At 46.0% G+C, this 23,442-nt stretch overlaps 1 protein-coding gene across 1 annotated transcript in view; it reads left to right on the forward strand.

Annotated features, from left to right (window-relative positions):
• The first annotated feature begins 4,638 nt into the window (after nucleotides 1–4,638).
• CPS1 (carbamoyl-phosphate synthase 1) overlaps nucleotides 4,639–23,442 on the forward strand; it is a 90,473-nt gene continuing 71,669 nt past the window's right edge. The window contains exons 1-6 of the mRNA XM_032190343.1: nucleotides 4,639–4,761; nucleotides 12,753–12,862; nucleotides 16,923–17,067; nucleotides 18,161–18,250; nucleotides 18,932–18,988; nucleotides 21,377–21,469. Coding sequence (XP_032046234.1) covers nucleotides 4,639–4,761; nucleotides 12,753–12,862; nucleotides 16,923–17,067; nucleotides 18,161–18,250; nucleotides 18,932–18,988; nucleotides 21,377–21,469 — 618 coding nt within the window. The remainder of the gene's footprint in view (nucleotides 4,762–12,752; nucleotides 12,863–16,922; nucleotides 17,068–18,160; nucleotides 18,251–18,931; nucleotides 18,989–21,376; nucleotides 21,470–23,442) is intronic.

The following is a 23,442-nucleotide window of genomic DNA, read 5'->3' on the forward strand; positions in this document are numbered from 1 at the left end:
TTTGAAACTTTTCCTCCAAGTTCCTTGGGAAGCAATTGGACCTTCCCTTGAAATGGAAGGCAGCATTTCCAAATCACTTTGAGGGCTTTTCTGCTAGCTGAGGGAAGGAGAGCATTTGTCTTGCTCCCTGTGGCAGCAGAGAATTTCAGTTTTGCTGCCACCTTCAACTACTCTGCTTTTCCCCTCACGATTTCTGGAGTGTGTTTTAGTCAGGGCAAGGCAGGGCGGTCAGAAATCAGATGTGGCCTGACAGATGGCTGGGGAGATTTTCAAAAGCATCTGAAGGACACTTGGAAAAAAACTCCCCTCTGATCTCAGCTGCAAGGAGGGAAGTCCAAGCAATTCCTGTGGGCTGCTTTTTCCACTGATCCCAATCCAGGGGAGATCTGTGCCACCGGAGCTCTGCTGAGTTGGAGGCAGTTACCTGGGACTTGCACTGGTGTGGAGCTGGGCCAGCATGCCTACAAATGAGCTCTGGTCTCCTGTCTTCCAGTAAGAACAGAACGGGTTGGGGGTTTATTTATTTACTTACTTTACAGAGAACATGGAAAGGACAGTCTTGTGATTGTGATGGCTGTAGAAGTTGACATGGATGTGTGGATAGATCCGTTACTGGGTTCTGCGAAGGCAGCTAGAAATTGCTAACCGTGGGTGGGGAGTGTGTGGTAATTGCTGGGCCAGGTACGGTCTGGAGAATCTCAGTTTTTTTTCCCCTTCTGTCACGGACTTGAAAAGTTGCTCAAAATTTAGGAATTCATAGAATTACCCTGCCTTCGTTTTCAGAGTCGTAATCCAAATTTGTCCTTTCAGCATTAGGAATCTCCGTGCATTTGGAGAACTTCCTCTGAGTTCTTCCAGAAGAAAGCAGTGGGCTGTCCCTGCACATCCCTGTGGTGCTGGCTGTGCAGAAGTGTCTTGCTGCTCTCCTGCTCATGGGTTTGCTGCAAAGCACCACGCCGATGTGGAATAAAACAGTGCTAAGCCACAGCAAGGGATGTCCCCTGATGGGCACAAACAAAATTACAGAGGGCAAGCTACTCCTGTTTCCCATTGCCAACATCTGCCACCGTGATGCCAGGCCTGATATGAGCTGCTGCTACTTCTGCTGCAGGGAGCGTTGCAAAATGGCAGGCTTGCAGCATTTCCCTCCGTGGAGGGCTGTTTAATTTGGCCTGGTGACAAGTTCTTCCCCCTTCCCTTTCCTTTACCAGACACTTCCTACTCCCCAGGAGATAAGCACGTGCAGCATGGAAGTCCTGCAGAGCTCGGTGGCTTCTAGCAGAGCCTCCCAGCTGGGACAAGCAGCTTCAGGAGCTCCCTTTTTTGGGGTGCCACCTAAGCAGGACCTCAAATACTGTCTGAGCACTTCTTTTCTGAAAATCAGGCAGTTGGTTTTAAGCCTCTGAAAGCATAGGCACTTAGTTTTCTTTGAATATCTTAGCCTTGGGGATTTACAAAGCTACAGACCATTGACTTTGATTTTACGGTACAGTGGTACTGTATGATGAATTTCATTTCTGGTGTTTTTCACTTGTAAACAGTAAGAAAAAACCTTCATTTTAATGAGCACTTTCCTCTCTCTGCCCTATTCCCTATCTGTGTAGGATATAGAACAAGTGAATTTGAAACAAAATGCAGTCTGCCTTTCTCTAAACAGCTATGCCAAATAAATCCAATGGTTAGGAAGCCTAACTTTTGTTTACTTTTTAATGTAATTTCCTAGCATCCGAGCTGTTCTTGTCTGAGTGATCATCTGCCTTCATGGCTTTACATTCCTGGCTTCTCTGATATGTGTCCTTCCTCCACAGCCCCTGTCCAAGCTTCATTTCCTGAAGAGATGATACAAATTCAACTCATGTACTGGCAGGCAAGTTTAAAGCCTATGTGCTCTGGTTGCATTTCCAGTAAAACCATTGTTTTTTTGTTGTTGTTGTTGTTGTTGTTTTTTTTTTTTTTTTTTACCATCAGTTCAACCTCTACAGAAGGTATTTGTTAAATGCAGCACATATTTAAGATCTGTAGCCACAGAAGGCCTGCTTGTACATTGACAGGCTTTTCTGAACTGAGGTTTCTGTCGGGAATACCTAATACGTAAACTGTTGACTCTAAGGCCAGTAAATTAATCTCTTTTTTAGTGCGCTGGCATGGCTTGCATGCTTTTTCCTGGTTTTGGTAGAAGTTCCTTTTGCCTTGCGTTGGTGGTGGAAGCTTTGGAACATGGTTCTTGCACTGAAGGAATAACCTTTCTGATCTCAGAAGGTCTGAGGTGGGCTTTATCAATCAATTCTCATACAACATGGTTGATGAAAGGGAAAAACAGCAGGGTAGAACCCATAGCAGTAGGGAATGTGGCATCCTTGCTGTGGAGGTGATAAAGGGAAGTATTTTTTTTGGCTGTTGTTCCCCCATACAGCACTTCACCTATAATATACAGCTGCCACAAGAGATCTGAGCGTGTACTGCAGATCCCTGACATATTGAACCCAGTTCATGATGTGGTCTTACAGCTGTTTTCACCTGCCAAAAGGTGCTGCTGTGTCCTTTTTCTGCTCACTCCCGTCCCTCTGTTTCATGAACGGCCTCACAACAAAAGGAAGGGGCTTTTTAGCTCGATCTGTCTGCCTCGTGCACCCGCATTAAAGCTCCTGTGGTGGAAGGAGAAGAAAGTGAGGATCTGGCAGTCAGGGTGTTTAAACTAGTAGCGTGGGCTGATTCTGGCTCAAATCCACGTGTACCTGGTGCTCAGTGTGACTTCTCTGCTGGTAAAAAGGGAGTGCAGGATTAGTGTTTGGTATCGCCATAACAAAGGGCAGTGATCGTAACCTTCCAAACACCGTGTGTAGCAGCATAAAGCCGACGTAACGTGAATTGTGGCTTTAAAAGAAAACTAGTTTCTGAATTGCATGTGTGAATGCACGTGTGTTTGGATATTAAGCTGACTTCTCTTGTGCAGGGTGTCTTTGTAGTCCATTCACTTACAGCTGTACCTCTGCTCTTTGTACATCCGTTCTCCCATGTGCGTCTCCAACCTGGATCACTACAGGCTAGAGCCAGGCACGTAGAGGACTATTTAGCAAAAAACCAATTCCCCATAGATCTTTGCTAAAGAAAAAAATTCCATGTTTCCACGTCTCTCAAGCTTCTTCTATGAGTCGGAACGATTGTCAGGTATCTTCCTGTTGGAATAAGGTTTCTTTCCTAAACCATGCTCTAGTCCCCAGGAAACGTTGTTGGCTTGCTTCTCTCAGCTCTGCACACTTGTGAAGCTCATGGTAAATCTGAAGTCTTCTACAGTCTGTCTTCAACTATATTCTGTCCATCTCTTTCCATCGTCTGGATTCAGGCTTTTCCTATGCTTTTCTCGTCCAGGTCTCCAGTATGCTCTCCATCACAGAGGGCACCCAAGCCCATGGTCCTCTCTCTGTCTCTTATTCTGTGTGCCATGGTGCAGCTTGGTGCTGTAACGAGCTGTGCAGGAAATGCTTTCAAGTGATGCTGGCATCAGCTCAGGCTAATCTCAACTGTGTTCAGAGAAGTCCTACTTGGTACTGTCGGTGATGAAAAAAGGTTTCCTAAATCCTTAAAGCAGTAATTGTCTGGCTGAAAAAAAAATGCAAAAGAAAAAGCTTTTTTTTTTTTTTTTTTTTTTTTTTTTCTTGCTCTGTGCTAATTGAAGCTTCGATCAGTCGGGTTTCAGAAGGTGGTGCTCCATTTTAGTTCATAAAGAATAATAATGTGCATGCTTCTCCCCTAGCTTTTGTCTTCATTAGGCGTTTTCCTCTCTGGCTAATGATGACCATGATTCTGAAGACTGCAGTATAGGGTTATAGGAACTATGATAGTTACAAAGGCCTGCGGTCAGCTAGGAGATGGAACATTTTGCCTTATTTCAGCTATTGTCCAGTAGCGTTTTGCCAAAATGTGTTTTTCCTGTTGCAGCTGTTTGTTTTTCCCATTGATGTCTTTTTCATTTTCTTGTGGAGAGGGGGCAGTACTTTGGGACCTGTGCTGGGGCTGCCGGTGACTGTGTACTCAGAATAAAAAGACTCCAGCTTTCTGCAGGACTTAGTCTTCCTCCTCTCCATCTTCCAGTACAAGAACTGGACAGCCCCAGGCTGTCCCACTAGCTAACGGTGGACCCCAGGTCACATGTTGGAAGCACACTATGGAGAGAGACTCCGAATTTGCACAGACCACGGGCTGTTACAGGTTCTTGGTCTCTTACCAAGATGTAAGGTGTGAGTTCTGGTGTGTGAGGACTGTCTTCGTTGCTGTGGGTGCAGTTTCTCAGCGAGCTTTGCTGTCTTCCAGTAGGTGAAGCTTGTACCTGGCCTATGACGCAACCCCTGCTCACAGACAGACCTAAAGAAAAGTGTTGCAAGGGCTCTAAGCGAGCACCCCTCCAAGGAGGGGCAGGAGGAGGTGGGTCTACAGCAGAGACTTTTAATGGCAGAATAAATGGGAAGGTGGAGGTCAGTGCTGTTCGGTCAGTCCAGCACAGCAGCTCTCTCTGTTCTCTTCCCCGCATTCTGCAGGAGCATATTATCTGCACTAAATCTTGAAGAAACACATACAGGTGGACTTTTTTTTATTTTTTTGTTTTCCCGAAACTTCAGCTACCCATCAGCAACTCTCAAGATGACAAGAATTTTGACAGCTTGCAAAGTGGTGAAGACTTTGAAAGGCAGGTTGGAATTTTGCAAAGTGTCTGCTGATCACTGGAGTTTCTCAAGGACTGGTACCAGGTTGTTGAGCATCAAGGTAACAGTAACTGCTAACAGGGAGCTCCTGTGGTCTGATAGAGGTGTTTGGCATGCCGAGAGATAGCTCGCTGCAGATAACAGGGTTTACCTAGGCATGTAAAACTAAACTGAAGGAGGTTTGTCTGAACCTGAAGCAAGGGGTTTGCTTGGCTAAACAGTTCTATTAGATAAGCCAACACATTTGTGTAGTCTGGAATGAAAATTATAGGGTAAATAGCACCAAAAGGTGGAAGTTCAAGGTTTTGGTTAATTATTATATAGTATTTTCTCTACAAACACCCCACCTTTCTATAGGACTGATAGCTAACAGAGCAATTCTTTCATCCCATGTCATCATGAATCAATGAGGTATTTAAAAGCAAGCGTCGCTTGAAGCATGTGAGCAATCCCAATGGGTCTGTGTGGGATCCATTGTCAGTGTATTGCAAACCAAGCTGGCTCAGCTTAGTCAGAGAGGTAGATGGCTCTTTTTGGACACATCATGGTATCAGCCCTTGATTTTAGGGGCTTGAACCCCTCGGTTCACATCCCCGCTTTCTTCAAATGCAAAAGCTGCATTTGAGCAGCTTCGCTAGTGCAACTCACGCGGGTGCAGCCTGGCACAGGGGGGAGCTAGGACTTTGCCAGTTCCACAGGACTTGAGGTGCTTTGGCTCTTTGCATGGAAAAGGGGCTCTTGCACGTTTCTGTTTGTGGATCACCGGTGTAATAGGATTAACAACGTGAGGAGTGATGTTTCAGTGGGTAGTGGGGAAAAGCTCTGGGAGATCTGGGCTGTGGATACCCAGAGGGTGCCACCTTAGCTGGCTGGTGGAGTAGAGGACTGATTAATATCACTTCTGTCCACTGAGGACTCAGGTTTCTCTTGTTTATCCCATGGCCACTGATTTGCAATAAAAAGTTCTCTGAGCTCCTGGCAAAAGACCCATTATTTCTTAAACAAAAATTGGCTGCAGAGAAAAACTGAATTAGGAAGGAGGCATCCCTGTTCTTATCTCTTTTTTCCAGTGTGTGAGTTCTCAGTTCAATTTTGCCTCATGCTTTTAAAGACAGAGGCTGTTTTGTGACTGGTGTACTTGTTACTGGACCCTTCTTCCCCTCCCAAAGAGTGCACAGCAGTCATGAAACTGTTGCCTCGTTCACCATCTTAAAGCACAGCCTGGTAATCTTCCCCTTCCTCTGAATTCAGATCTGGCTGAGGAGGATGTTTTTCCTCCTTGTGATTACAACAGGAGTCCTGTTTGGGAACTGTAAAACCACCGTGGGTACCAGTCTCCCCTGTCACACTATTTGAAGGTGAAGTAGGTCTCTGACATGGGAAGCAAGTTCTTCTGCAGTTCCTTGGGCTGCTGGAGCTATGTTGATTTGACAAAAACACGTTAAGACAATTCAATCCCTCATGTGGGGCAGTTCCATTTCTTACATCAGCTCTTCCAGGGCAGATGCCAGCTTCTGTGCCATTTTGAAATCTCAGCACTGAGCTCGAAAATGTCTAGTGTGACAGAGCAACACACTTCCAGCCACCTCTCCTCTCTGGGCTTTTTGCTTCAAATTGGAATGGGCCAGGAGAAAATGGAGACACTTTTACTGCCAGTGTTGCTGGATAAGAGGAACTGTGTATGCACTGAGAGGTGCTGTTGGCAAAAATCAGTGTCTGAAGTATAGGAGGCCAGGTTTCCTACTTTGTAGCTTGGTTTATCCCTGCTGACAGAGCAGAACGTCAGTATGCTGATGTTCTGCCTCTCAGAACAGGTATCCATGTGGATGCACTTAAGTCCCTGCAGATACACTAGGGTTTTAGACACTGTCTAGCCATCTAAGCAGGACTGAAGAGCTCTGCTGGAAGGCCATCCCTGCTTGTCTCTTGCCTTTGATAGCTATCTCGCTGCTTGGAGCTGCTTCAGTCACTTCTGCCGTGTTCTGTAGAGTGCAGCAGCTGGAAGTCCTGTGATGCAGAGAGAGGTGAGTTCAAAGGCACTTCAGCCTGTGGCTGTAACAGTCTGCTACAGGAAGAGGTGTCTTCTGCTGGTAAAGCTGTGTAGCCCCTAGTTAGGATTGCTGGTTCAGATTTTGATGAGATACCATCTTTATACATCCCAGGATAATCCTGGCAGGAATCTGTAGCGGGCTGGATCTGATGTGTTTTTCTACTGATGGATTAGGACGTGAAGTTTGGATTTGGCATCTTAAATGACAGATTGATGTGTTAGGTGGATGCTTTGTCGCTCATTCAAGGACTGCACAGTGACAGACCCACAAGGTCACACCTTGTAATGCTGAGGTGCCCAGTTAAGAAGTTTCAGGCTCATGGAAAATTGCTGCCCAACTCTGATGGAGTTACAGCACCAGCTGGTCTAGCATCTACCTAATTCTGTGCTCGTGAAGTGAGTGCTCAAAGCCAACACCACCAATTTCAGTGGTGAGGAGAATGAATGTATGTTTTAAAACCAAAAGACAAGGCCAATGAAACCCTTGGAAACTATTTAACCTCAGTGCCAGTGATAGCAAATGCCCTCCCCAGAAGCATGAGACTGAATGGGGTCCATATGTATTTCACGGTGTGTGACAGGACCTACTCCAGGGTATCCAAGACCTAATGTGCACTACAAGTGCTGAGTCCGGTGGAGTACCTGCACAGTGACTGGCTGTGGTGCTAGCCAGCCAGCCCCAGAGGTGTCTTTCTGACATTCTGTGCCTTGGCATTGACCCTGGGGAAAGCTGTTTCCATATCAGACTTGATTTTTTGAGTTTAATGCTTAAAGGAGTTTGTGCCGCCCAAGCGGATGCTTGAACTCACAGAAAGCAACGGGGCTGACAAGTAGTTTAATCTGAGAGCTCAGTTCTTATTTCTAACTCCACCTTTGCCAGGGGCCACACGTGTGTTTGAATTCAGCATCTGGTACACAAACTGTTGAACCTTTCCTGCTCGGGGCTTTTCTTTAAGGCCGTGCCAGGCTCATACACCTCCTTCTATGGCAAGTACAGAAGCAGAAGTCAGAGACTCTCTAATATACATATGCAAGCAGTAAAGCAGCAGGCCTGAGGGAGAATTTAAGGATAAGTGGTCCTAAAAGGCCGACCTGTTGCCTAAGTTTGCCTAGGAGCAAGGTGGCTGGCTGGGCTTGTGGCACAAGGGGCTGGGTTTGGTGTTCAGCCATCATTAAGGGTAATGGATAGAGGTAAGAAATTTGGAGAAGGTTTGAAATGCAGAGTAATTAGGGTGTGTGGGCTAATGGCAGTATAGGTAATGATCCTATTCTTGCATTATTGTAGGCTTAAATGAGTGTTTAGTTGCCTTTGATTGCTCTTTCTCAGTAGGCTATTCTAGGGAGCAAAATAAATGCAATGAAAACATATTTCTGATCTCTGTATGAGCTAAGTAGAGTATTAGAGAACGTGAGGGAGAGGTGGTAGGTTTAGTAGAGTGCCTAATATTTATTCTCCCAAGTCTGTTTTCTGTCCAGTTAAGCTCAGCGTATGTGAGGAAACATCACTGTACGTGAGCAGTCTGAGGTACGGGGACTCAGAGGTTCCTATTCCCCTGCTGCATCCCATCCGTCAGTTCTGCAGGAGAGATGGAGCATCCATGGGTGGAAGGGGGCACGGGGAGCAGAGCTGAGACCCCTGTGGGCTCTCGGTAGGGCTGCTTAGCATCACTGGTTTCAAGGTAATCACGCTTCTTTGTAATTCAGTAATGGGCAGAGAGACCGTAGCTCGAAGCTCGTATCATTTAATGCTCATCTGAGGCCCGTGTAGTTATATGGGGGTGTAAAGAGCGGTAGGAGCAATAAATAGGTGGCTTGTAACAGTATAGCTGGCTCAGTAAGGAGGGGATTGGGAGAGCTATAAAAAAGAAAAAAAAAAAAAAAACACACACACACCAGGAGCAAGCTAAAAATATAGCTAGAAATGAGAGAGAGCAAATTTTTGAGCACTGGCTTTAGAAACTATTTTAGATGAGTGTAAAAGGATGCTTCAAATATGTTCTGAGGCAGGTGGAAAGTAACTGAGAAAATGACTGGGAAGCAGATAGGTGGGTGAGGAGGTAAAAGATCACTCGTAATTCCGCTCCTCTCCCTTTGGAGGTGAAAGTGAAGGGCTGTGTGTGAAGTGGGGCCCATTCCTCCAGAGATGGGGGGAAAAGGGGATGCTCATTTCCTCGGGTGCTTCACGACTCCCACTAGCTGCCTTGCCTGTCTTGGTTCCCCTTCCCCCTCTGATTTTTGTCAGGACCAACTATCCGTGGCGTTGTTGTGAACAGCCTTAAGAAGTTTTAAGAGTTCAAATTGTAGGAAAGGTGACTTTTCTGCCCTGGTGTCTTTGGGGTGGTTCTGGTGTTGCTTTCTCTTTGACACGGACAGTGATGGAGCTAATCCAAAGCTTCTCCCTGAATATAGCCTCAGAGTGAATCATCTTGGGGATATACAAGACCTTGAATTGGTTCTTTATTCATTTTTTTTGTTCCTTTCTACTTGTTAATTTTAGCTAGAAGCAAATGTGATAATATGTATTTAAAGGAGAAAAAAAAAAATGCTGGCAAAGGAAGCCAACTGTTAGCAACGTCCAGCTGGATCTCCAGCCTGCGGTGACAGTACACACAAGAAGACATTTCTCTAGCTAAGGTTGTTGCTGGTTATTTGGTCTGGAGAGAGTGCAACACGACCCTGGCCCCAGCCTTCTGCTGTGCTGGAAATCGGGTGGCTTTGGGCTGCTTCTGCACTTGCTGATCCGCTGCCCATTATGCAGCCAGCCTGGTCTGTGTGCTGAGACGTGTGCCAGAGGGGTTGTGCTGGGTGGAATTGCGGCCTGCCTGAGGAAGGAAGGAGGCGTTTCCCCTGCCACACACCAGTGCCCTCTGTTCTGGGGATCCATCTTCTGCAGCAGCCCAGCGTGCAGGGCTCAGCTTGGCCTTGCCGTGACAAGCTGAGGGATTTCTTTGGAGAGGAAAAACTTGACTTCTTTGACTGTTTACTCTGTGAGGCAAGTGTGAAAGAAAGAATATTACCTGCTTGCTTCCCAGAACAGGCGTTTATGGCAGACACGCTTCAAAAAGCAAATCACACTGCAGAACTTTTTGGATTCAGCAGATCTTTATCATCTATTTTGGAGATGGGAAGGGCTGCTAGAACAGGGCACCCACCAGAACTAAATTCATTTATTTGTTTATTTTTAACTGCCACAGTGCTTTTACCTTGCGTGTGAAGTGCTTAGTGAAGCGGGACCTGAGCCAGCGAACTCTTCAAGCTGCTTTGGAAAGATGCACCAAATCTTGCAGCAGTCCCCCTTTCTGTTAGCCACCTTTGTTCTTCAAGGGCTCTGCAGCCTCTCTGGAGAACAGGGACCTCTGCTGAGTTCCAGCCTCTGGTGTGTAGGGAAGAAATGGGATTGCAGTGGGGCTGTGCGTGGAGGAAACATTTAAGCTGGGACTACAGCAGAGATCTGTGTTAGACGACATAGGGATGCTTCTGAGGAGTGGAGACAAAAGGACCTCGAGGCAACTCTGGAATATTTGTTTATTTCTTGCCTTTTTTTGTTTGTTTGTTTGGTTTGGTTTGGTTTCAAATGAAAATCTCTCCAGCTAATCCCTGATGGAGCCAATTGGCCTTTTTTATAGCCTGTAAATCACTTTCCACATTAAAAACAAAACTGAAAAGACAAGGTAGGCTGGCAGCTGAGGGATACGGTAACACCTCTGCTGGATATGTAGGCAAGAATAATTGCTTCAGAAATGCTCAACAAACAAACTAAGCTCTTAATTAAGAATAATAAATCAAGGAGAGGGGGGATCCATCTGAACATCTATCCCTTCTGTAGCTGAACTTGCAGGCAGGTTATGGTAGCTCAGGGACATCCCTCTGCATTACTTGAACACGGTGTAGGGGCTGTGATAGTACAGCGGGGCTTCTGTTCGGCAGAAATGATTTCTCTGCTGGTCTGGTGCAGAGAAGGGCAGGAGGTCTGCGGGAGATTCCTGCGAACTGCCACGATAAGGGCGAGACTCGAAGGTCATGGTAATTGTGCTGGATTTTAGCCCTCAGGAGCTAGATGAATTTTAGATTTCCTGGCTATTCCCCCATTGTTGAGGATCCTGCCAGGCTGTGTTTGCAGCTGTGGCTGCTTCACGCGATGACCCGACTGGCTCTGGGTGGTGGGACTTGCCTGAAACCGGAGCTGATATATGGGTGGGCTCCAAATACTTGCTCTGCTGAGGGGAGGGATCTGTCTCTTGAAGCCAAGGCTGAGGAAAGCTGGTTCTTACAGTCGCTGTCCCGTGTTGGTAATGTGGGCTGGATTTTGAGCAGGCTTCAGAAGGGGCAGAAGTCCCATCCAAAGCTCAGTCTGAGGCACCCAGGTGCTTTTCCTTCGTAACGCCTTCAGTGTGTGGCAGCTTCCTGTGGTGAGAGGCTTTTAAAGAGATTAGGGGGCTGGCCAAACTGTAACTCTTATTTGGGCTAGATCTAGGGCCATCAAAATTGTATAAATAACTGTGGGAGGATCGTGGTGTTGCTGACTGTCCCATCCAATCATACAAGAAGGCTCAGAAAGTGATGGCTAAACCTTTTGAGAATGACTCGATGTTTGACGTTAATGAGGAAAAAATGCAAGGCTAAAACCATCCCAGATGCACAGAATTCAATTACTTGGCAGTGTAGTTTGATTCTTTTTTAGTGTATTTTGCAGTACATTAGTAATTGATCTGTGCAGTATTTATAACTGCAGAAGAGCTGGAGATGAATGTTTGCTGTGATTGTTACAAAATGTTCAATGCTGGGGCTGAAATGTCTCCTTGCTGAGATTGTTCAGCTGATTTACAGCTAATGGAAAGTAGCTCTCCTGCTCCTTTCTGCAGCAAACTGAACTTGATTCTTTTTAATAAGATTCCAACATAAGGAGTTCTGTTTTTAACAACAACAACAAAATAGCTACAAAAAAAGAAACGCAGACACACCCTGAATATGCAGGTAAGAGCTACTGCCTGGTGGACAAACTTGGTGGATGATCGAGGAGATTGAGCCCCTCCTTCCCTGGCTGGTGCTTGCTGGAGGGGGGGGAAAAATAAAAATAAATAAATAAAAGTGATCTACAGAGCTGGTTTCAGTAACTTGCTGCCTCACAGCATTTATTTTAAATTCAGGCACTGTACCTGTGTCTCCTTGCATGACAGGGAACCTGATGCTGATCAGCAAAAAGCAAAAGCTGCTCCTGCCTTCAGCTCCCAACAGCACTGCTAATTTTGTTAGGGTTACCAAATTCTGGCAGATTATCCCATCAGAACCCAGCATCCCTGCTTCTTGGTTGGGACTCCATTCTGCTAAACGCTCTTTGAAAGTGTTGCTGCTTATGGGAAGCTTTCCTCTAGGCTGCTCGTTAGGTAGCTCCCTCTGCCAGGACAATTTAATCCTATCCCGGAGGTAACTGGGACCATGAGCGTCTGATCTGGGAGCTCCTCTCTTCCCGTGTCCTACAGCAGGATGGACTTGTGTTGTGAATTTTGCCTCCTGACACCAGTCTGCCTATGCATGCACTGCTTTTTGATGGCTTAGCTGTATGGTTACAACAAAAGTTAAAAGTAGAAACCCATGGCTGGATGAGAACCAGTGTACTCAGCAGCTAGCCTTGAGCAAACACTGAGGAGAGGCAACTCTTTTCCTACAGAGTTAAAGTATTGGTTAATTGCAAGATATGCTGAATGAAATGAACAAAGCGATGTGGAAAGAGCCAGGGTTATCCAGTAGTAAAAGGAACACATGCTTTGCTCATGGTGAGGTTTGCCAGCTTCCTTGCCACCTCTAGGAGCACAATGTTTAAGTGTTAGAAAGAAAAAGAGCATTAGACCAGTAAAAGAGACAGTACCTTGGCGGCTGGGAATGGGAGAGGGGCAAAAATACCCAGAGCATGAGGCAGGAGAGGCAGGTGTCCTCGGTGTGACTTGTGTAAACATCAAGCCTTTTCCTCCTGTGTTTGAGTCTCTTCATGTGCCTTTCTCTAGGCGCAGACAGCGAACTTGGTGCTGAAAGATGGAACGAAGATGAAGGGCTATTCTTTTGGCTATCCATCCTCCACAGCAGGGGAAGTCGTATTCAACACTGGTATTTCTGGGTAAGGCAAAAGCAATTGAGAAATAAGGAAGAAAACTGTTTTGGGAGCTTGTACAAGTATGAAAGGGGTAGTTGGTGCAGATGCTTTTCTCCAGATCATAGGGTCCCAATCCAAGGAAATGATGTGCTGTGCAGAAAACACCGTGCTCTAGGGATGCAGAGAGGGAGCCAGTTACCAGTATGACTTCAGGCATCATCACGTTTGTGCTGATGGGCAGCTTGAAGGACTCGTATAGCTAACTGTGACAGTGAGGTGTGGAGAGAGCTGCTCGTCTCCCCACGAAATGCAGCCCCTGCTGAGTCAGAGCAGAGCTGCTGCTGAGTGACACAGAACCACGACAGCAAGAACCTTCATCTGATGTGTCGTTGTACTCCCTCCCATTTCCAGATCGAGAGTAAAGGTTTGAAGTACCTGCAGCCTCCTGAGTGATGTGACACGGCCTCTGAGTGCAAAGTTCTTAACTCCTAATGTTCCTAAATTGGGTTCTCACATGTGAACCATCCTTCTTGGTGTGTGGGGGCTCATAGCACAGCTGAGGATGTGTTTGAGCCCTCTGCCCTTCCCAGGGATAGGGGAGGATCAGGTTTGTTGCTAACCTGGCATGGCTGCGTGTCCTCTCAAGTGACAGAAGCTGATAGCTGGCTTAGGATTGCAACCCAGGGCTGCGAAGTTGAACTGCTTGAGCAGAGAAAAAGCTGCCCAGAGGATTGAGGCTGTGGGTTAGGAGAGGGATATGTTCCGGGGAGGTGACACAGCTCTGAAGCTGCTGGTGCTTGAGCTTTTTCTGCAGCTATCCATAGCTGTCTTTGCCTGCAGACTTTCATAATGGTCTTTGCCCAGCTGCCTTGTATTCCCCAAATTCTGCTCTCCTTTGGAGAAAACAGTGCTCACAGGATGAGTTTTAAATGATCTCATTGGTGAGGATGTTAAATTGCTGCAGAGGGGAATCTGTTTGCAAAGTTTTGCATTAGGAGGCAATTATTTAAGTATTTTGACAGCACTAATTACTTGCTGTGTTAATATACCTGCCAACAAACAACTGTTTAATATAGATCAGAGTGATGGAGGGCACCAGAGTTCTCTTCTCTGTGATGGATTATGGGCAATAAATCTTGTCACATCACAAAAGTCAAGGAGGACCTGATGGATTAATTTCCCCTCCACATGTTTCTGTGGCAGCAGAAGCTGTTTGCTCATTTCCTAGTGATTTGGAGAGGATGCCTGTGAAAGGAGAGATCTCTTCTGGGCTGGGGAGCATATGGGGATGGAGAGAACATTCGAAACATCAGGCTGTGTCTTCAGAGCGCTCTCCAAGAATGTGAACTCGGTTGGCTTAGAGAAGAGGAGGATAAGAGCTTGCAGCATTGCTATAGATCGTAAAAGTGACAGGATTTGCTACCAGCCATGGCATTGCTGGCCAGTGAAAGAAACCCTCCAGCTCTGCCTCGTGGTCTTGAGCACAGCGATCAGGACCTCACGTATCTGACGGACCCCACTGCCTCTCCTCCCCTTAGCAGGAGGCCTATGGGAAGGAGGTGCTGCACTAGGGCTGGGGCCTTTTGCAGGCTGTCTGGGCTCGTAGCAATTAGCGCAGCCAGCAGGAGGCTAATGCAGGGGTGGTTTTTTAGGTCTCAGACCACTGCTTTCTGTGGACTGGGTGTTTCTAGACCCTGAGCGGAGTCAGCGTGAGCTCTGTGTGCAGACAACCGGTGTGCTGCTCTGCACCTCGTCTGCTCGGCTGGACTCCCACGTCCTGATCCGTGCCAGAACGGGGAGCCTAAGCACTTGGTGTACACCCAGCTTTCAGGGCTGAATTAGCTAAAGCTGGCTGGAATGTTGTCAGATTACCCTAGAAGAGAGGCCAGAGAGCGATGTTTTTGGGGTGCGATGTTGAATTTTCATTAGAAGAGCACGAGGATGAACTTCTCAGAAGGGTTTGGAATAAAAAATCCTAGCATTTAGAATGGGGCAGAGAGAGGAAGGGGGGAGGTTTTCAGTTACGGGTTGCAATTCTTCCCTCAAAATGTTACCGTGCTTGTATCAGCTCAGTAACTGCATTTGCCTCCAATGTGCCTGTGTGTGTGCCTCACAGGATGCTCTGGTGAGAGCACTGATTGATGGGAGTTTACTGAAGTCAGGCAGGGCCGTGGGCAGGCACAGCAGGGGTTGGACCTCGCAGCATCTTTGGAGCTCCTGCTCCCATCTGCTCCTCTCTGCCCCACGAGCGTTGTGCCTGCTTAAAGGGCATTTTGTCTTAACACAGAGCTGCGCCTTCACAGCCCAGCTAAACCCAGTGGCTCTCTGTCCTTGTTTGCTGATTACAAATAACATGCAAAGGTTAATTACATTGCCTTTGTCATTACCAGAGGCTTTGGGAAGCATAACCAATTGACTCGGAAGGAAGGAGATGCTAAATGTGCACGTCGTGCGCTTGCTGCAGTTCTGTGATCGCGCTGCACTTTGTGTGGCTGTTCACCTGCAGCAGGAGGTATAGATCTGAACAGCAAGGGAGGCCTACCTGGAAATACCTCATGGCCATTGTTGATTCGATGTGTCATTCCTTAGAGCTGGCTGCTGTGCTGCGTTGTCTGTATCTGCCTGCAACCACTCCGGGTTTTGTGAAGAGTTTCCCAGTGTTTGACAATTAATCTGCTGGCAGTAAGTCCGAAGCACCATAAAAATGTCTCTTGTGACTTGCTGATATCTGGTAGACGGCAGGAGTTGCCAGTTATGTATTGTTTAAACAGTGATGACAGTAATAAATTATGTTTTGTATGGGTCAGATTAATTCTGCAGTGTCTTGATGCATTTGGCTTAGTATCTATATGGATAAGTTCATCTGTTGCTGAATTACAGCTGCTTTTGAGTTGAAAGACAGCAAATGCTTAACAGATTGGTGCAACAGTATGCTAGAGTGTAAGGGAGAAAGTGAAGGGCTGCTCACTTTGAAGCTGCAGAATTAGGAGCACGAGTAAGTAGAACGTATTTACCCTGTTTGGGGTTGGAAGTGAGCCAGGATCAACTGGATCCACTGATCAAGAGCTGATCCAGTAGACTATGTGAAAATTGTAGGTTTGATCCTCCATTAAATTCTGAAGATCAGTCCTCCATCGCAGGAGGACGTTCCACTGCACTTGTAGATCTGTCCTTGCTGGGAACAGCGCTCAGGCAGGTGCTGGAATGGAGTCGCAGTCTCTGGGGCTTCTTCCTCTGGCTAAAGATGAGGGCTTTGGGGCTATGGGACCAGCATGGGCTGCTGAACCCCAAAGCATTGTCTTCAGCCTGCCTTTTTTCAGAGAGACACAAACTGCCTTCAAAGCACATAGGGATCTGGTCAGGTGGTACGTGGGGTGTCCTGCAGATGGGATGCAGGAGATCGCCTGGAAGGGATGGCAGGCCTCTGTGCTGGGAGAAGCTGCAGAATTGGTGCCCTGGCAGAGCTTGCTGGCAGAACAGGTAGGAGGAAAGAACCCAGAGAAGTAGTGAGGAATCATAAGGATGATTGTAGCTGCTTCCCTGAGCCCAGAGAAAAAGGTAGATGTTAATTAATCCACCTGTTCCCTCACGGAAAGGGCAGTTACAGCCCCAGACATCTGAAGACTACAGGCTGGGGAAGGGAGCAAGACTGGGCAAACAGCTGTGTTGTCAGCTGGCTTTTCAGTTTGAGCTTTCTACCCTTACTGAGAGGGAAGTTCTTACACCACGTGGAAGGAAGGGATGGTGATGATGGGTGCCCAGGGAATGGCCAAGCCCCAGCTGTCATCTGTGGTTCAAGTGATATGTCAAATCGTAAGGGGTCTGAGTTGAACAGCTCTCGTGCTTTTCTTCAGTGAAGCAGGAGAAGCAAAAGCCTTTCCTTGTTCTCTGTGTTGAATGCTTAATTGCAGATAGCAAGGATGAGGTGTGTTCACAAATGTGCTTGCTACGAAGGATGTTTTCACATAACTACTGGTTTTGCCTTTTGTCATATGAGAAATCAGAGCTGTCCTCTCACTGCCTCTTTTATTTTCTGTTCAACTTCAGAACAACGTACTTTTTCTTATGTTTCTTCTTCACCTAGATACACCGAAGCCTTGACAGACCCCAGCTACAAAGGACAGATTCTTACTCTGGCTAACCCCATTGTTGGGAACAGTGGGGTGCCTGACACAGCTGCCGTGGACGAAATGGGCCTCAGGAGGTTTCTGGAGTCCGATGGAATCAAGGTAATGGTGGCAACACAGGAGCTGAGCAGAGGACAGTGCTAGCAGCCTGAGTGTGTGTGAATGTGTGTGTGTGTGTGTGTGCAAGAACTTACTGGCACTTCATAGAAGTTAAAAGGAGTCAGTGATACTCAACCTTTCTCTTTCTTCCTCTGGGTGTTGTCTTCTGGAGAAATGGTGACAAAAGGTAATCACTGTGCTTTCTGCACCTGGCTATGCACTGTCTGGAAGTGGTGCCTTTCCCCTCGGTGGTACACATGACACAGTTTTTGTGAACTGCTCCCCTTGTTGACTTTTTTTTCCTCACATTCCTATCTGCTTCATATTTGTCTGGGTTTGGCCAGGACTGGTTTCCACAGGGAGAGCAAATGCTGTTGAGAATGAGAAGTTTCTCTGTGCAGAAACTCTCTTCTCTATGCCTGTTCTGCCACAAACAGGGGAGGTGACAGCTGTGTGAAGAAGGCTGCCCTTACTAGCGCAGGAACTAGTTTGTGTTTTGGCAACAGGGCACATAGGCTAAGACCAGGACTGTGTCCGTGCTGTTGTGGCAGTACTGAAAAATGAAATAAAACCCATGTAATTGCAGAGCCAGTTAAATGTTTTATCTGTCCTGAGGTGAAATGACTCCTTTATAAACTATCTAACTCCACTGGAAAATGAAGTTGACTTTTGAAATGAAATGTCACTAAGAAAGTGAAAAGCTTTCTTAAACAAAAAAATGAATCAAAATGGAACATTCTGTCTTGTCTTAAACTTTCATTTTCTTTCTAACAAGAACTGTTTTCTCCATTCAATGCAATTTGGAGCTTTAGTCAATTGGAAGCCACACTATTCTATGGATTTCATAAGTAAAATGGTCTGGGTACATTAATGACAAACTGCTGATGTCTTTACCCCTCTGCCTGATACCTCTTCTGTGCTCTCCCACTGTGCAGTATCAGGTTTGCTGTCTTCTCGTTCTGTCAGAGCAGCCACGCCAAGTCTGCCTGGCATTGTGTCTCATGTGATACGGTTTGCAGCAGATGAATGTACCAGAAGGCACAGGGCTAGTCCAGAGTCATTCTTCAGTGCAAAATTCCATTTCTTCTCTCTGCAGGTTTCAGGTTTGCTGGTGCTGGATTACAGCAATGAGTACAGTCACTGGCAGGCTACGAGGAGTCTTGGGGAGTGGTTGCAGGAAGAAAAGGTGAGGAATAGTGGGATAGCTACATGGAGAGAACAGGCCTGCGTGTCTGGGAACAGGGGAAAGAACAACCAGCTTTGAGTTGCTAACCACTTTTCTCTTGAGATGTCTTCACCAGTCTGTACTGTGCTTGTTCTGTGTTCCTTAGTTCTCATTCTTTGGGGATGTTTGGTTCTTATTAAAAAAGATCCATGTTAGATTATATTCCAGCTGAATATCCATCTGATATTCCATATATCAGATGTTTCTGTAGTGCTGCTCCTAGTGACTGCCACAGTGCTAACCTCAAGAGCTGTTAGCTGCAGGAACCCCTCTGACGTGAAGTGGTGGGAGTCGAGGACATGCCAGTAGAGTGCAACTGACTTGTAGCAGCTGGGAGGGTTAGGTGCTCAAGAGGAAGGCAAAACGTGGCTCAGAAATGAGACCAATATTTGCCAGATAAGCTTTTTATTTTGAGCTCTCTAATGCAGAAACTAGAAGTCTTGAAGAACCAAGCTATTTATGAGTGGGGAGTGGGGAGGAAAGGTGAAGAACTGCAAGTGGGGCAGCCTTGGCAACAGAGCTGCTAAGAGCCAAAGCCCTTTACCAACAAGCATGTTCTTCTCAGCAAAGTAATCTGGCTGTTGTCTTCACGTGCCTTAGCTGCTTGTTCTCTAACTTATACTTATCTTGTGATTTCTTCAGGTGCCTGCTCTCTATGGGATTGATACCAGAATGCTGTCCAAATTAATTCGTGACAAGGTATGATCCCCTTTCCTCGACCCAGTTCCATTAACCTTGCCGTTTTCTGGGACATATTTCTAACAGCGCAGCAAACCTGAGGTAGCAATGCTACTGCTGGGTTGCCTTGACCTCAGGTGCTGCTCAGATCCTCATCCCCTTTGGAAGACTAAAGGTTCTGGGTTTCCTATTCCACATGAGTGAACCAGCACGTGCTGATGTACATGAAACTCCTTTGGTAGTGGTGTCAAACACAACAGGCTGTCGTGTCACTTGCCTGTTGCCTCAGGTAGTAACAGAGATGGCAACAAATCTGTGACATCTGTTGCATATTAGTTCATAGTCAGCATCAGCTTTGGTCAGTGGAAACTTTCCAGTTCCTCAGAGACTTAAGGAATAGCTATGTTAACCTAACCTGGATTCCTAACACAGGCTGGTTTTCTTTGACTGAAACCTTTCATTATTTTTAATAGCCATTACTTTTCTCTGCTTTCTGAGAGCTGACAATTGAAGGACATCGGCAAGATTACATTACTGAATGGAAGGTAGTGTTAAGGTACTTTCACATCTGCTCAAACGGTGATCAAAGCCATTCCGAAGGTAAATTGTTGTGCCTCGGAGGCTTTTCTTTTCTAATGGATTATATGAAGCTGCTCTATTCTTCAGTTGACCAGTCTGCAATCTGTAGTGCAAGCCCACTCCCCCATTCATTCCACAACCAAAATACGAATAATCCAGCCTGAATAGAGGAATATTTGTAGAAATTAATTCTTATGGGAAGATAAGGGTTTGTCCTGCTCTTACAGACAGCAGACAAGTGCAGTTTAATGCAATGGGAAATGGCAATACATTTTTCTGCTTTCTTGAGACACTTCGTTTAATGGATCAGTGTTCCTTTCATCCAAAGTAAATACACTTTCAGTATTTATCCAGTAGCTTATCAGACAGTGTAGAGCAGTAATGCCCATTATACTGGGACTGAGTGGTATAGGTTTATGGCTTTTAAAATAGTGGATAATGTAGCTTTGTCTCCTAGACTTCTTAGTCAGACTGGGGGGAAAAAAAACAAGAAACACAACACTTTATAAACAGACATGGAATGAAATATTAATTGGGGGAGAGAATGGGGCTTTACTGTGATAAATGCAGAAATGACCAATGACTTGTTAAAGCAACTCTAAAGATAAATTCAGGGCAGCATTTGGCTGAGTAATCCAGTGGCAAGGTAAGACAGAGTTCCTATTTGTAAGAAAGGCTTTAGGGCTTTGTCATCAGCTTTTATGGGACTGGCTACTCAGTGGAACTTGGCAGTTTCTGTGGCTCCCAAGAACCCGACTTATTTAAGGTGATGCTGACTTGTTCGGCTCCGCTGCACACAAAGCATTCTGGAGCACCTTGTGGTGTAAGGTGCAACCTCAAGGTGAGGAAGGATGTCAGTCGCTGTTAAGATCTGTCTTCAAAACTTACCCTTAATAGTGCACATGGCAGTGCATGGTTATGACACTTCCCTGTCTCTAAAGAAGATGACAAGGATACTTCAGGTGTGGCCAACCATGGAAGTATCTCAAAGAAGTATCACTAGAGCTAGTGAGCAGTCCCAGCCTTCACAGGGCAAGCTGAATGTTGTGTTTTATCTTGATAGTGTCATGTGTTGAGAGTTATCACAAAACGTTGACTTCCTCTGCTTCACCATCCCCTTCCATCCTTGGAAAGTTCTGTATTGCACACCCTGTCCCCATGCTGCAAAGAGTTTAGCCCTAGGTTAATCCCACTTATTCCAGGAGTGGAGAAAAGCCAAAATGGGGATTTTTTCCACTGAACTTTAATGAACAGAGCACAGAGTAGGATATGCTGCTGGCAGATCAAGGGTGTCCTAGCTTCTGTGAGGTGATAACAGCAGTAAAGAGCAGAGCTTGCTGGAGGTGATTTTTTTTTTTTTTTTTTTTTTAACAGATTATTCAGCGAACAGCTGTGCTGACCTGCCTCCCACACAGCGTTGCTTTACAGCTCTGCTGCCTTATAGCTATCCACAGTATGTGGCTGAAGACCTCACAGTGGGTGTCTAAAACCAAAAAGCTGCAAACTGCCTTGGGGATTACTCCCAGATCTTATTTGGGGATCTGAAACCTGATCCTCTTGGAAGGCAACCTGTTTTACTGTCATTAGACAGCTTGCCAAGCTGTTCACAGATTTTACTGGTGGCACTGCCTCTCCCTCAGAAGAAGGATGTTGAGACTTGTTTTTAATACTAGGAAGGGATCATAACTTCTGAAGGTGCTGGAAGTGGCTATAAGCTGTCAAGAAACCATCTCTAAACAGCTGTTCAGGTTGCTGTGCCTGTCAGCACCTTGCCCCAGTGTTCACAGTTTCTTTACTTGTGCTTCTTTGTTTACTGGTGTATTTCCACAGGGCACAGTACTTGGGAAGATTGAATTTGAAGGTCAACCCACAGAGTTTGCAGACCCGAATAAGCAGAACTTAATTGCAGAAGTTTCAACAAAGGTGAGAACTTCCTTTAGTCCTAGGTCTGTACACTCCAGGTATTAACTGCTCCCCATTTGCTCTGGGGATCACCCAGTTTTTCTAAATAATCTCGGGACCTCTTTTAAACCATTCACCTTTCTAGAGCTTTGGAAGGCTGTGAACTCAGCATGGGCCTTGTATGGTCCCTGTGGCTTACTAGGTGCTGTGCTGAAGCTGTAAAATAGGCTACGTTGAGCTGGATGTACTCTGAACAGTGCTCGGATCAGGGGATTGTCTGTTCCAAAGACAGGAAGTCTTTGAAACAAAGAAGTATTGGGGATATAGTTAGAGCTGGTGTGGGTGGCACACTTTCAAAAAATTAACCAAAAGAACGGTTGCTTTACTTGAATGAATTTCAGGAAAGCTCACATTTGATAACTTAGGCACAGGCATAATTCTGTTGAGGTGATGCCAGAAGGTGTTTGTAGGCCTCAAAAAGAGACCAGCATAGGAGTTCCCTGGCTCTAATATTGCTGGCATTAGCTGCTTTTTGTGTATCTGTGGACTGAACAGCAGCTATATTTGTACTGCTGTTAGCAGGGCATGCAAACTGTGCTCAACCACAAGAGAAGAGCACTGTAACTCACCAGGTCATAGTAAACCAGGCTTACACTAAAAATGGTAACCATTCTTCTACCAATGCAAGGGGCAGTGTCTTGAGTCATGGACCCTTTGGGGTTTTAGTTATAGGATAGAGTGCCATAGGTGCATTGACTGAGATGACAACTGAGCATGACTCCCATTTGCGAATTGCATGCTTACTGTGATGCTTGCAATTCCTTTAAGATCAGGGAGGCTGTGCAAGAGCTCTGCAAATAATTACTTGTGTACGATTCCTCACACAACCTGGTGTGTGTGGCACGGGTGGGAAATGGAAGCGCAAACCTGAAGCCAGGCTTGGATTTCCAATTGTAACAGGTTACCTGAAATGCTACTGGAATGCATAAGCAGCTTTGCAAGTTAGAGATCTCGCCAACTTCTGCTATGCTTCCACTGTGTTTTGAGTTAGTCCTTGTTGCTACACAGAAGGATGGCAGTTGCTTCTTGAGGTGTTTGTGATCTGCAATTGCAAGATGCAGGTGAAGTCATTTTGAGCAGTAACTCAGCAATAGGTAAGGTTGATGCTAAACTCCGCAATTACTAAGACAGAATTGCTCTGAAGATGCTGAAAATGGCTTCTAAAAGGGCGATATAATAAGATTAATGGAGCTTCGGTGATCTCGTTATGTTTATAACTTCATTTTGTAGGCTTAAAAAGCAACATCACAAATGAAGCTGACGATGAAGTAAGCTGTTCGGTGTTGGTAGTTACTGGCCAGGATAATCTATCTGTTTCTAAACAGCTATTTTTGTGTTAATCCAAATACAGTAAGACCTGCTCGTCAATTGCACCTTTGGAGTGATTTTAATCATTTATTTTTTCTTCCTGTCCCCCACATCCTTAGGTATTAGTGACAGAGATTCTATAGACTAACACTACTTCTACAGGACAGGGAGTGTAGACAATTGCCAGTGTTTCGCAGGAACTTTTGTTGGAGATTTATTTTGGTGCCTGTGATGTTCAGGGTCCTGGACCATGTGAGAGGTATATAAATGCTCGAAACTGATAGGTCACTTCTATCTAAACATAGAGTCCCATGTAGTTTTTTGCTGTTACCACTGTTGTCAGCAGTTTCTCTTCTCCCTGCCTGCTGACTCAGAACCTTCCTGCAGCATCCTCAGACTGGGAAGCTTCTTATAGGTTGTGCTGTGACCACACGAGGGAAATCCTCTGGCTTTTAACAGTTCCCTGATTGAGTTTCTGGTCTAGCTTCTCTGTAGACATACTCTTGACCAGATGGAGGGGTCAGTGCTCTGCAGTACAGAGGAAGAGTAAGTGAGAGAAGTGGGGGAAGGCTTGTGAAGACAGCAGCACCTAAAAGCAGTTGGGAAAGGTGTTAACAAATCATAGC

This window comes from Aythya fuligula, chromosome 6, assembly GCF_009819795.1.
Source record: "Aythya fuligula isolate bAytFul2 chromosome 6, bAytFul2.pri, whole genome shotgun sequence".
Classification (NCBI taxonomy): domain Eukaryota; kingdom Metazoa; phylum Chordata; class Aves; order Anseriformes; family Anatidae; genus Aythya; species Aythya fuligula.